Source organism: Oncorhynchus keta, chromosome 13, assembly GCF_023373465.1.
Source record: "Oncorhynchus keta strain PuntledgeMale-10-30-2019 chromosome 13, Oket_V2, whole genome shotgun sequence".
Taxonomy (NCBI): Eukaryota; Metazoa; Chordata; class Actinopteri; order Salmoniformes; family Salmonidae; genus Oncorhynchus; species Oncorhynchus keta.
The window spans coordinates 45,740,089-45,753,203 of NC_068433.1; the positions used below are offsets into that span (position 1 = coordinate 45,740,089).

General features: G+C 46.8%; 1 protein-coding gene across 1 annotated transcript in view; it reads left to right on the forward strand.

Annotated features, from left to right (window-relative positions):
• Positions 1-13,115, forward strand: part of LOC118381184 (CUGBP Elav-like family member 2) — a 242,069-nt gene that overhangs the window by 224,599 nt on the left and 4,355 nt on the right. Inside the window, exons 10-11 of the mRNA XM_052460291.1 lie at positions 8,365-8,496; positions 11,912-12,031. Of these exons, the coding sequence (XP_052316251.1) occupies positions 8,365-8,496; positions 11,912-12,031 (252 nt within the window). The remainder of the gene's footprint in view (positions 1-8,364; positions 8,497-11,911; positions 12,032-13,115) is intronic.

Below are 13,115 nucleotides of genomic sequence, written 5' to 3' on the forward strand. Positions count from 1 at the left end.
CTCTTCATCCCTCTCCTTTGTCTTTTCCTCTGCATGTTCTCCTACCCACACTCCCCCCTATCTCTCTCCATCCTTTATCCTCTTCATCCCTCTCCTTTGTCTCTTCCTCTGCATGTTCTCCTACACACACTCCCCCTATCTCTCTCTATCCTTTATCCTCTTCATCTCTCTCCTTTGTCTTTTCCTCTGCATGTTCTCCTACCCACACTCCCCCTATCTCTCTCCATCCTGTATCCTCTTCATCCCTCTCCTTTGTCTTTTCCTCTGCATGTTCTCCTACCCACACTCCCCCTATCTCTCTCCATCCTTTATCCTCTTCATCCCTCTCCTTTGTCTTTTCCTCTGCATGTTCTCCTACCCACACTCCCCTATCTCTCTCCATCCTTTATCCTCTTCATCCCTCTCCTTTGTCTTTTCCTCTGCATGTTCTCCTACCCACACTCCCCCTATCTCTCTCTATCCTTTATCCTCTTCATCCCTCTCCTTTGTCTTTTCCTCTGCATGTTCTCCTACCCACACTCCCCCTATCTCTCTCCATCCTTTATCCTCTTCATCCCTCTCCTTTGTCTTTTCCTCTGCATGTTCTCCTACACACACTCCCCCTATCTCTCTCCATCCTTTATCCTCTTCATCTCTCTCCTTTGTCTTTTCCTCTGCATGTTCTCCTACCCACACTCCCCCTATCTCTCTCTATCCTTTATCCTCTTCATCCCTCTCCTTTGTCTTTTCCTCTGCATGTTCTCCTACCCACACTCCCCCTATCTCTCTCCATCCTTTATCCTCTTCATCCCTCTCCTTTGTCTTTTCCTCTGCATGTTCTCCTACACACACTCCCCCCTATCTCTCTCTATCCTTTATCCTCTTCATCTCTCTCCTTTGTCTTTTCCTCTGCATGTTCTCCTACCCACACTCCCCCCTATCTCTCTCCATCCTTTATCCTCTTCATCCCTCTCCTTTGTCTTTTCCTCTGCATGTTCTCCTACCCACACTCCCCCCTATCTCTCTCCATCCTTTATCCTCTTCATCCCTCTCCTTTGTCTTTTCCTCTGCATGTTCTCCTACCCACACTCCCCCCTATCTCTCTCCATCCTTTATCCTCTTCATCCCTCTCCTTTGTCTTTTCCTCTGCATGTTCTCCTACCCACACTCCCCCCTATCTCTCTCCATCCTTTATCCTCTTCATCCCTCTCCTTTGTCTTTTCCTCTGCATGTTCTCCTACCCACACTCCCCCTATCTCTCTCCATCCTTTATCCTCTTCATCCCTCTCCTTTGTCTTTTCCTCTGCATGTTCTCCTACCCACACTCCCCCTATCTCTCTCTATCCTTTATCCTCTTCATCCCTCTCCTTTGTCTTTTCCTCTGCATGTTCTCCTACCCACACTCCCCCTATCTCTCTCCATCCTTTATCCTCTTCATCCCTCTCCTTTGTCTTTTCCTCTGCATGTTCTCCTACACACACTCCCCCTATCTCTCTCCATCCTTTATCCTCTTCATCTCTCTCCTTTGTCTTTTCCTCTGCATGTTCTCCTACCCACACTCCCCCTATCTCTCTCTATCCTTTATCCTCTTCATCCCTCTCCTTTGTCTTTTCCTCTGCATGTTCTCCTACCCACACTCCCCCTATCTCTCTCCATCCTTTATCCTCTTCATCCCTCTCCTTTGTCTCTTCCTCTGCATGTTCTCCTACACACTCCCCCTATCTCTCTCTATCCTTTATCCTCTTCATCTCTCTCCTTTGTCTTTTCCTCTGCATGTTCTCCTACCCACACTCCCCCTATCTCTCTCCATCCTTTATCCTCTTCATCCCTCTCCTTTGTCTTTTCCTCTGCATGTTCTCCTACCCACACTCCCCCTATCTCTCTCCATCCTTTATCCTCTTCATCCCTCTCCTTTGTCTTTTCCTCTGCATGTTCTCCTACCCACACTCCCCCTATCTCTCTCCATCCTTTATCCTCTTCATCCCTCTCTTTTGTCTTTTCCTCTGCATGTTCTCCTACCCACACTCCCCTATCTCTCTCCATCCTTTATCCTCTTCATCCCTCTCCTTTGTCTTTTCCTCTGCATGTTCTCCTACCCACACTCCCCCTATCTCTCTCTATCCTTTATCCTCTTCATCTCTCTCCTTTGTCTTTTCCTCTGCATGTTCTCCTACCCACACTCCCCCTATCTCTCTCCATCCTTTATCCTCTTCATCCCTCTCCTTTGTCTTTTCCTCTGCATGTTCTCCTACCCACACTCCCCCTATCTCTCTCCATCCTTTATCCTCTTCATCCCTCTCCTTTGTCTTTTCCTCTGCATGTTCTCCTACCCACACTCCCCTATCTCTCTCCATCCTTTATCCTCTTCATCCCTCTCTTTTGTCTTTTCCTCTGCATGTTCTCCTACCCACACTCCCCCTATCTCTCTCCATCCTTTATCCTCTTCATCCCTCTCCTTTGTCTTTTCCTCTGCATGTTCTCCTACCCACACTCCCCCTATCTCTCTCCATCCTTTATCCTCTTCATCCCTCTCTTTTGTCTTTTCCTCTGCATGATCTCCTACCCACACTCCCCCTATCTCTCTCCATCCTTTATCCTCTTCATCCCTCTCCTTTGTCTTTTCCTCTGCATGTTCTCCTACCCACACTCCCCTATCTCTCTCCATCCTTTATCCTCTTCATCCCTCTCTTTTGTCTTTTCCTCTGCATGTTCTCCTACCCACACTCCCCCCTATCTCTCTCCATCCTTTATCCTCTTCATCTCTCTCCTTTGTCTTTTCCTCTGCATGTTCTCCTACCCACACTCCCCCCTATCTCTCTCTATCCTTTATCCTCTTCATCCCTCTCCTTTGTATTTTCCTCTGCATGTTCTCCTACCCACACTCCCCCCTATCTCTCTCCATCCTTTATCCTCTTTGTCCCGCTCCTTTGTCTCTGTATCTCCTCTCCTTCTTTCCTTCAATTGCTTTCTCTGAATCCCCCACCCTGTCACCCCCCCCCCTCTTTCTTCCGTCCTCCTACGCCCTGCCTTTCTCCCTCCCTCTCTCTCTCTCTTTCTCCCTCTTGCCGCCTCACTCCCACCCTCTCTTTCTCCCTCCCTCTCTCTCTCTTTCTCGCTCTCTCCCTCTCCTTGGGTGCTCAGTAAGCTGTCAGCTCCTAATTGTAGACTGTTTAGCTGGCTGACAGAGAGAAGCAGAGGGGGGAATATTTATAGCAGCTATCGACACAGGAGTACTGTAATTGCCAGCACCGCTGAAGGAAAAAATACATTCTAATAAGTAGTGCAAAACTCAACGGATTTGAGGAACTGGTTGTTGCAGGGTAGAAATAATGTATTCCTAAAGTAGTAAGCTCATTGGCTCAAGTTTTTAAAATGTGTATCTGTGTCTTGCAAAGTAGGTGGGTTGAGCGTTCTGGACACGGGGACATTTTTAAGAGACCGTAATGTTGGTTGATGTGGTGTAGTTAAGTGAGGATGGGCTCTGAGGATCTTTTACCTCAGTGAATGGCTGTTAGAACTCTCTCTCATACACACACACACACACACACACACACACACACACACACACACACACACACACACACACACACACACCTACAGAAACGCTCAGGGACTTGGAACTGGAAGCGAAATCGCGGCTGCATTCCGGAATCCTTTTGGCCGTCCATCTGTCGCTGGGCAACCGTACGTGATTGGCAGTAGATGTGAGACAGCTCAGTGACATCTGGTCCCAGTCTTCAGCATGAGGAGTCGGAGAGCTGTGAGAGGCTCAATTACCCCAATGAGCATTCAATTAGAGCCAGCTAGCTAGCGCTTACGATAGAGCCCCAGCCCAGCTCAGCCCAGGCGGCATACAGAGGCTCCCTAAAGCTATACAGCCCAGAGTACACAGCACAGCCTGCCAGCTGTATAGCCCCAATACTGGAGCTTCCTCTTTCTGATACAGTTGAAGTCGGAAGTTTACATACACTTTAGCCAAATACATTTAAACTCAGTTTTTCACAATTCCTGACATTTAATCCTAGTAAAAATTCCCGGTCTTAGGTCAGTCAGGATCACCTCTTTATTTTAAGAATGTGAAATGTCAGAAAAACAGTAGAGAGAATGATTTATTTCAGCTTTCATTTCTTTCATCACATTCCCAGTGGGTCAGAAGTTTACATACACTCAATTAGTATTTGGTAGCATTGCCTTTAAATGGTTTAACTTGGGTCAAATGTTTCAGGTAGCCTTCCACAAGCTTCCCACAATAAGTTGGGTGAATTTTGGCCCATTCCTCCTGACAGAGCAGGTGTAACTGAGTCAGGTTTGTAGGCCTCCTTGCTCGCACACGCTTTTTCAGTTCTGCCCACACATTTTCTATGGGATTGAGGTCAGGGCTTTGTGATGGCCACTCCAATACCTTGACTTTGTTGTCCTGAAGCTATTTTGCCACAACTTTGGAAGTATGCTTGGGGTCATTGTCCATTTGGAAGACCCATTTGCGACCAAACTTTAACTTCCTGACTGATGTCTTGAGATGTTGCTTCAATATATCCACATAATTTTCCTCCCTCATGATGCAATCTATTTTGTGAAGAGCACCAGTCCCTCCTGCAGCAAAGCACCCCCATAACATGATACTGCCAACCCCGTGCTTCACGGTTAGGATGGTGTTCTTTGGCTTGCAAGCCTCCCCCTTTTTCCTCCAAACATAACGATGGTCATTATGGCCAAACAGTTCTATTTTTGTTTCATCAGACCAGAGAACATTTCTACAAAATGTACGATCTTTGTCCCCATGTGCATTTGGAAACCGTAGTCTGGCTTTTTTATGGCGGTTTTGGAGCAGTGGCTTCTTCCTTGCTGAGTAGCCTTTCAGGTTATGTCGATATAGGACTCGTTTTACTGTGGATATAGATACTTTTGTACCTGTTTCCTCCAGCATCTTCACAAGGTCCTTTGCTGTTGTTCTGGGATTGATTTGCACTTTTCGCACCAAAGTACATTCATCTCTAGGAGACAGAATGCGTCTCCTTCCTGAGTGGTATGACGGCTGCATGGTCCCATGCTGTTTATACTTGCGTACTATTGTTTGTACAGATGAACGTGGTACCTTCAGGTATTTTGAAATTGTTCCCAAGCATGAACCAGACTTGTGGGGGTCTACAATTTTCCTGAGGTCTTGGCTGATTTCTTTTGATTTTCCCATGATGTCAAGCAAAGAGGCACTGAGTTTGAAGATAAACCTTGAAATACATCCACAGGTACACCTCCAATTGACTCAAATTATGTAAATTAGTCTATCAGAATCTTCTAAAGCCATGACATCTTTTTCTGGAATTTTCCAAGCTGTTTAAAGGCACAGTCAACTTAGTGTATGTAAACTTCTGACCCACTGCCTTGTTCCCTTGTTGCCCTCTAAGCAGGGGCTGATTGGGTGCAATTAATGATCAGGCAGATCAGAACACCAGCCAGCTCTGCACCTCGTAGGGTGGGAGTTGAACACCCCTGCTCTTGGGAATGGTGTTATAACCTGTTTCGCTTGATTAAGTGGCATTAGGCCTCCCATCTGTGTGTGTGTCTGACTGACTGACTGAGTGTATAGAGTGTAGGGTCAGATCAGTGTCTCTCCACTCAGCCGAGCCTGATTGAGTCATCCGCTCCACTCTAAACCCACAAAGTGACAAAGCCACTCGACAGTGCTGCCCTCCATCCGCAGAGTGGAAAAATACTGTGTGTTATGCAATAGCATAGGGACTACTTCTAACACAGCACATACCGTGTGTTATGCAATAGCATAGGGACTACTTCTAACACAGCACATACTGTGTGTTATGCAATAGCATAGGGACTACTTCTAACACAGCACATACTGTGTGTTATGCAATAGCATAGGGACTACTTCTAACACAGCACATACTGTGTGTTATGCAATAGCATAGGGACTACTTCTAACACAGCACATACCGTGTGTTATGCAATAGCATAGGGACTACTTCTAACACAGCACATACCGTGTGTTATGCAATAGCATAGGGACTACTTCTAACACAGCACATACCGTGTGTTATGCAATAGCATAGGGACTACTTCTAACACAGCACATACCGTGTGTTATGCAATAGCATAGGGACTACTTCTAACACAGCACATACCGTGGCTTTCATCATGCTTTATCAAAGTGTTAGTGTGACACAATGGTCAGACTGAAGAAGATGAGCTCTTCTCGGGTCTGTCTGGTTCCTCTTCAGGTTTCTTTCTCCTTTAGGAGGTTTTCCTTACCACTTAAGCACTCTGTGACAAATGAGTTTCTTAAAAAGGGCTATGCTGATAAGATTAGAAATTGTCTTATAGAGATGTGTTTTACAAGAATGATGTTGTTTATCAGGATGACTGGTTGGAACAAGTTTTTCACAATGTGCTACTAAATATATTTATAATGTTCAGGTTGTGAAGTGAAGAACAGAACTGTATTTTCTTGGAAATGGAGATTATTTTCTGAGGTTAAAGGCATGTATATGAGTAGACAACAGCATGTATATGAGTAGACAACAGCATGTATATGAGTAGACAACAGCATGTATATGAGCAGGCAACAACAGACAGCTGGCGGATGTACGTACACGTGTTGTTTATCGCATGAGAAGTCCGCACTGTGACTGCGTCACACACACACACACACACACACACCTCCTGTCCAGACCGGTCGTCACGGCAACCACAGAAACGGAACATTCTGATCAGGCTGTTCCCGGAAGAAGAGGAGACGGAATTTCAACGCTTGTTCTTCCACGCTGTCAGACGGGCCAATCGGGACACGAGCACCTCACTAACCAATCATACTAGCGCCTTCTCTTTATTGGTCATACTGGATTGAGCCATCTCGTCCAATGAAAACTGTTAGTGGAAAAATAATAATCCTAACGCACTTTAACCATTCACCCAGGTGCCAAAATCTTCTTCATGGTGTCTCGTTCATGTGATGTTGTGTGTGTGTGTGTGTGTGTGTGTGTATTGTGTGTATTCATGGTACTGTATATACATTCAGACTGTATATACGACACATACCTCGCATTTGACAAGGTGTCCGCCCCTTTTTCCTGGGTCCACAGGAGTGTTCTATAAACGGGCGTAGTTCTCTCTGTGAGTTGGTCGTTGGGGCTCCATTGCTCTGTTCTACAGAGTTAGTCTGTCTGCTTTATGGAGCCTTGACCAGCTGTCTCTCAGTAAGCTAAACAGCACTTCATCATATGTCCAATCTACTACGCCATATTTCTCTATTCACACACACACGCTCGGTCTCACGCACACACACACACACACACACACACACACACACACACACACACACACACACACACACACACACACTCTCTAACTGCTCACATACACACTTTCTATCTCACACACACACACACACACACACACACTCTCTAACTGCTCACATACACACACACACACACACACACACACACACACACACACACACACACACACACACACACACACACACACACACACACACACACACATACTCTCTCTAACTGCTCACATACACAGTTTCTCACACACACACACACACACACACACACACACACACACACACACACACACACACACACACACACACACACACACACACACACATACTCTCTCTAACTGTTCACATACACACTTTCTCTCTCACACACACACGCTACTGTCACACACAGTGCAGGTGCGAGGTTGACCACCCCTGCAGGTGTTTAACGGACGTTACTTTAACATCAGTCAGAAGCTGGCATGGCCTCATTAATTATGCCTAAGTGATGGCCCATATGCTAATGCCATGTAGCTAATGAGTAAACCAGGCTACAGTTAGCCTACATACTAGACTAGAGTTGCATACGGTACATTATTTACTGCCTCCAGAAACCTCACGGCACAGAGAGAACAAAGCTCTATGTTAATGTAGAGTCCAAAAGCCTTGTTATGCTACACGTTGTTATCTGTAAAAGACAACAATAGAATCAAACAGGAAGCTAGACAAAGTAGGGTAGATGACGTCTAGAGATGTTCCACAGGTGTTTATGGAAGAGCTTGGACAGGCGGTTGCCAGTGCCATCTCTCTTCCCCCTTGCAGGAGTCCAGCCTGTCCGTGTCTGTCTGTGGTCCACAGTTGTCAGGATCACCTCTGTCATGGATTGGTCATACCCCTCCCCCGAAAAGTGAACGAAGATAGTACGATAGTATTGTATTTATATAGCACTTTCCACCTCAACCACCATTCATGAGTAACACTCAGCTTGTCAGCCCGAGTAGACGCCTCTCCTTCGGCGCCCACGCGGTTAGCACCCGGTTTCGGATGCGGTCCAGACGTGGTCCCCAGGTTTGACAACACCCTCTCTGGCTCCTCTCCTCCAGGTATGAGTGCTCTGCAGTTGCAGAACCTGGCCACTTTAGCAGCGGCGGCAGCGGCGGCCCAAAACTCAGCCGGCCCCAACGCAAACCCCCTGTCCTCCAACGTGGCCTCCCTCGGAGCGCTGGCCAGCCCAGGTAACGCCGCTTCAGAGGGGGGTCAAACGCGGGGGACACCTGCTCTCCTGTCCTACCGCCACCATCCTTTTCACTGTCGTCAGCAATACCATCCTCTTCGTCATCATTGCTGGTGATCAAACCATCTTCATCATCATCACCGTCATTATCTTGGTCGTAGTCATTGCCGTCAACACCCACAAGATATCGCTCCATGGTGTGTGTCCGCCACCTCTGCGTTTTGTTATTGTGTTACTGTTACCACGGGGACCCCATGCCGTGTCCGTCCCGGCGCCTGCCTGCGTGTCTGTGTCTGACAGCACTTCAGCCCCTCACCGTGTCATGTGACGTGCACACCTATACGGCCATATCATTCCGTGTCCCACGCGTTGTGTGTAAAAAGTACTATAGCTCAATGTCGTCTGTGATCGGTTTTTGCACTGATGGTTGTCTGTGGGTGGGTGTGTGTGGTTGTTTGTGTGGATTTGTTGTGCCTTTAAAGTGACTCGTCTCTTCGCTTCACAAGCCCTCTGAGACACGGGAACCTTAAGTGCAGTGGAGTTGTTTCCGGGGGAGGGATGGTTGTTGGCACCTTTATGTGTCGTGTGTGATCTCTGGACGTGGCCAGGGTCTGGTGACTAGAGAGACAGACAGACAGCAGTCAGGAGTTTTCTGGAGGAGATGGTTCATCTAGGTCACATTGAGACACTCTTCTCTCCTTCTATTCCTCTTCTTCACTCTCCTGCTTTTCTCTTATTCTGCTCTCTCTCTCTCTGCTTTCCTCTTATTCTGCTCTCTCTCTCTCTCTCTCTGCTTTTCTCTTATTCTGCTCTCTCTCTCTGCTTTCCTCTTATTCTGCTCTCTCTCTGCTTTTCTCTTATTCTGCTCTCTCTCTCTCCCTCTGCTTTCCTCTTATTCTGCTCTCTCTCTCTCTCTCTGCTTTTCTCTTATTCTGCTCTCTCTCTCTGCTTTCCTCTTATTCTGCTCTCTCTCTCTGCTTTTCTCTTATTCTGCTCTCTCTCTCTCTGCTTTTCTCTTATTCTGCTCTCTCTCTCTCTGCTTTTCTCTTATTCTGCTCTCTCTCTCTGCTTTTCTCTTATTCTGCTCTCTCTCTCTGCTTTTCTCTTATTCTGCTCTCTCTCTCTGCTTTTCTCTTATTCTGCTCTCTCTCTCTGCTTTTCTCTTATTCTGCTCTCTCTCTCTCCCTCTGCTTTCCTCTTATTCTGCTCTCTCTCTCTCTGCTTTTCTCTTATTCTGCTCTCTCTCTCTGCTTTTCTCTTATTCTGCTCTCTCTCTCTGCTTTTCTCTTATTCTGCTCTCTCTCTCTCTCTGCTTTTCTCTTATTCTGCTCTCTCTCTCTGCTTTTCTCTTATTCTGCTCTCTCTCTCTGCTTGTCTCTTATTCTGCTCTCTCTCTCTGCTTTCCTCTTATTCTGCTCTCTCTGCTTTTCTCGTATTCTGCTCTCTCTCTCTCTCTCTGCTTTTCTCTTATTCTGCTCTCTCTCTCTCTCTGCTTTTCTCTTATTCTGCTCTCTCTCTCTCTCTCTGCTTTTCTCTTATTCTGCTCTCTCTCTCTGCTTTCCTCTTATTCTGCTCTCTCTCTCTGCTTTCCTCTTATTCTGCTCTCTCTCTCTGCTTTTCTCTTATTCTGCTCTCTCTCTCTGCTTTTCTCTTATTCTGCTCTCTCTCTCTCTCTCTCTCTCTTTCTTTGCCCTCCTGTCTCGCTCTACTCATTTTACTCCGTTCTCCATTTGTCCTCTCTCTCTCCCTCTTCACTATCTCTCTTGTCCTATCTGCCTTGCTCCTCCAGTTCCCTGGTTGCTGTCTTTTCCGAAGTAGCCAAGTAACAGAGCGTGAATAAGAGCTTTGTTTAGTGTCTCTCTCTCATGAACCCATCACCCTTTGCCTGTCCTGCTCCCTCCTTTCACCCATCTGCTTAGCATAGGTTAAAATGTGAATTCTGCTCTCTCGCTCACTCTCTCTCTCTCTCTCTCGTGTGTTCTGTGGATACGAGAGCTACATTATTAGTGCATGCTCAGACTCTGCTCAGTGCCAATGAAAGGCGACACTCTCCGTCAATGACATTTTGACTGAATATTAGTTTCAATTTGATAAAGACAGACAATTTACCATTGAGATACTGTCTTGCTTTTCATTTGTATTAAGTCTATTTTAAGATATCCAATCTTTCTGATGCAGTGTAAGCGTGACTTAGAGGGGTGTGTGGACATTATGTCCACTGGAATATGGACACTTTCTGGACAATCAAATAAACGACTGTCTGTGAAGGACAATTGTTATTCACCCACATTGTACTTAGGGACGATTCAGCACTTAGGCATGCTCTTGTCCCTCATGATCTCTTCTTTTATATGTGTGTGTCACAATCATGTCTGTGTGTGTGTCACGATCGTGTCTGTGTGTATGTCACAATCGTGTCTGTGTGTATGTCACGATCGTGTCTGTGTGTATGTCACGATCGTGTCTGTGTGTATGTCACAATCGTGTCTGTGTGTGTGTCACGATCGTGTCTGTGTGTATGTCACAATCGTGTCTGTGTGTATGTCACGATCGTGTCTGTGTGTATGTCACAATCGTGTCTGTGTGTGTGTCACGATGGTGTCTGTGTGTGTGTCACGATCGTGTCTCTGTGTGTCACAATCATGTCTGTGTCACAATCGTGTCTGTGTGTCACGATCGTGTCTGTGTGTATGTCACGATGGTGTCTGTGTGTGTGTCACGATCGTGTCTCTGTGTGTCACAATCGTGTCTGTGTGTCACAATCGTGTCTGTGTGTCACAATCGTGTCTGTGTGTGTGTCACGATCCTGTCTGTGTGTGTGTCACGATCCTGTCTGTGTGTGCCTGTGTCTCCGTTCTAGGGCTAAATTAACCTTGTAAAAAAAAAACCATGTCAAATGTTTGCTGAGATATATCTCTGCCATACCGTGGGATCCTGAACAGGAGTCTAGTGAAGGGTCTAGTTGATTGTCTGGCACTCTTGCTTGCGCTCTTGCCTGCCTGTCTGCCTGCTTTAGGTTTGGTCATTACACGACTGCCTCACGAAGAAACGACAGAGTCCCTCACCTTTTCATCGCTAAACACGCATCCGCAACTACTGTGTTCATCGTGCTCTGCATTCACATGTGTGAGGGATCTTTATATGTACACTGTTACCTGGGAGATACTCTCATTTCTCTAGGACACTCAGTGTTGAATGAGGGCAGAGAGATTTACTTCCTGCCTGTCACTCTCTCAGCTCCAGTTTGTCTGAGCAGGGAGGATGTTGTTGCTTATGTCACTAAAACGTCCAATTGGATGCCTCCGCTTCTCTAACGCGCGTGCTTGTCTTGCTCTTCCTTCCTCTTTCTCTCCCTCCCTCTCTTGCCCACTCCTTCCTCTCCTCCTCCTCCCCCTGGTATCCTCTCTTCCCGACAGCGGGCACCACAGCCAACTCCTCGGGCATGAACTCTCTGACCTCTCTGGGCACTCTGCAGGGCCTGGCTGGCGCCACCATGGGTCTGAACAACATTAATGCACTAGCAGGTAGCGTCAACAGTGAGTATTCACCGACCATCGGCCGCTCACCACTCATCTCACCACCACCGCCATCGCCATCACTCAGACACAGGGATACGCTGCTGTTGCAGAGGAACGTCATATCTAGAAACCACCTCCAGTCTGTGTTACAAACATGAATAATAATACTGGTAATGATCTAAAGACGTTACTCTAAACACTATCAAATTCCACCCAAGTCCCGGATCCAAACATCTGTCACTATGACCCTCAAACTACGCCTGTGGTTGCCATGTGGGCGTCCCTCTGTGTCCGCTCCCTGAGAAATCACCTGTTCAGCCTGGCTTTATGCTCCAGGCTGCACCCCCCTAACTCACCACATCCTCACAAAGACCACGGCTACCAATACATCCGTCCATTTATTCATGAACCCATCCGCTTCCTGGTTGTGTCACACAGGGTGGTGCCTGTTGTAAGAGTGCTGCTGTTTATGTTGTCGCTTCACATCTGCCCGGGGGTCGTGTACATGTCACTAGTGAATCTGCACACTCGTGTGTAAGTAGAGGTTCATTTGTTCAACAACCAAAAAAAAGGAAAAAAACCTTTTAGTAGAAACGTGGAGAAGAAAGTATTCTGAAAATAACAAAGAATACGGAAGTGGCCTTAATCAGGTATATAAGTCTACATTTATGAGATGAGTCGTAGCAGGCCATAGCAGTGAGTTTCCCTGGCCACACTGAGTGTCTGTCCTGTCATGTCCTGCTACACCTCTGGGGGAAAGTCAAAGTGTGTCGCCTTAATCAGGGTTGTTATGACAGCAGAGATCCTGTAAAACCAGCCCATATTCTCCACATATTCTCCCCTGACCTTTTCCTGCTTCTTCTACAGTTGCCATATCCGCTTTATAAATCCCCCCTCCGCTCAAACACGATGAGAATGCCAGTTTCACATTAATCTTCTCCTCCCCTTTCCCCTCCTTCTTTCATTGAAGCACATCTAGGCTTTAATTGAATCGTAAAGGTCAACGGTGCAATTATTCCTGAATAAATGAGTGACCTATAATTTCCAGCGCCGTGGTCATCGTTTACCTCTCTGTCAGATGGTGGCGGGCGGCGGGTCATTT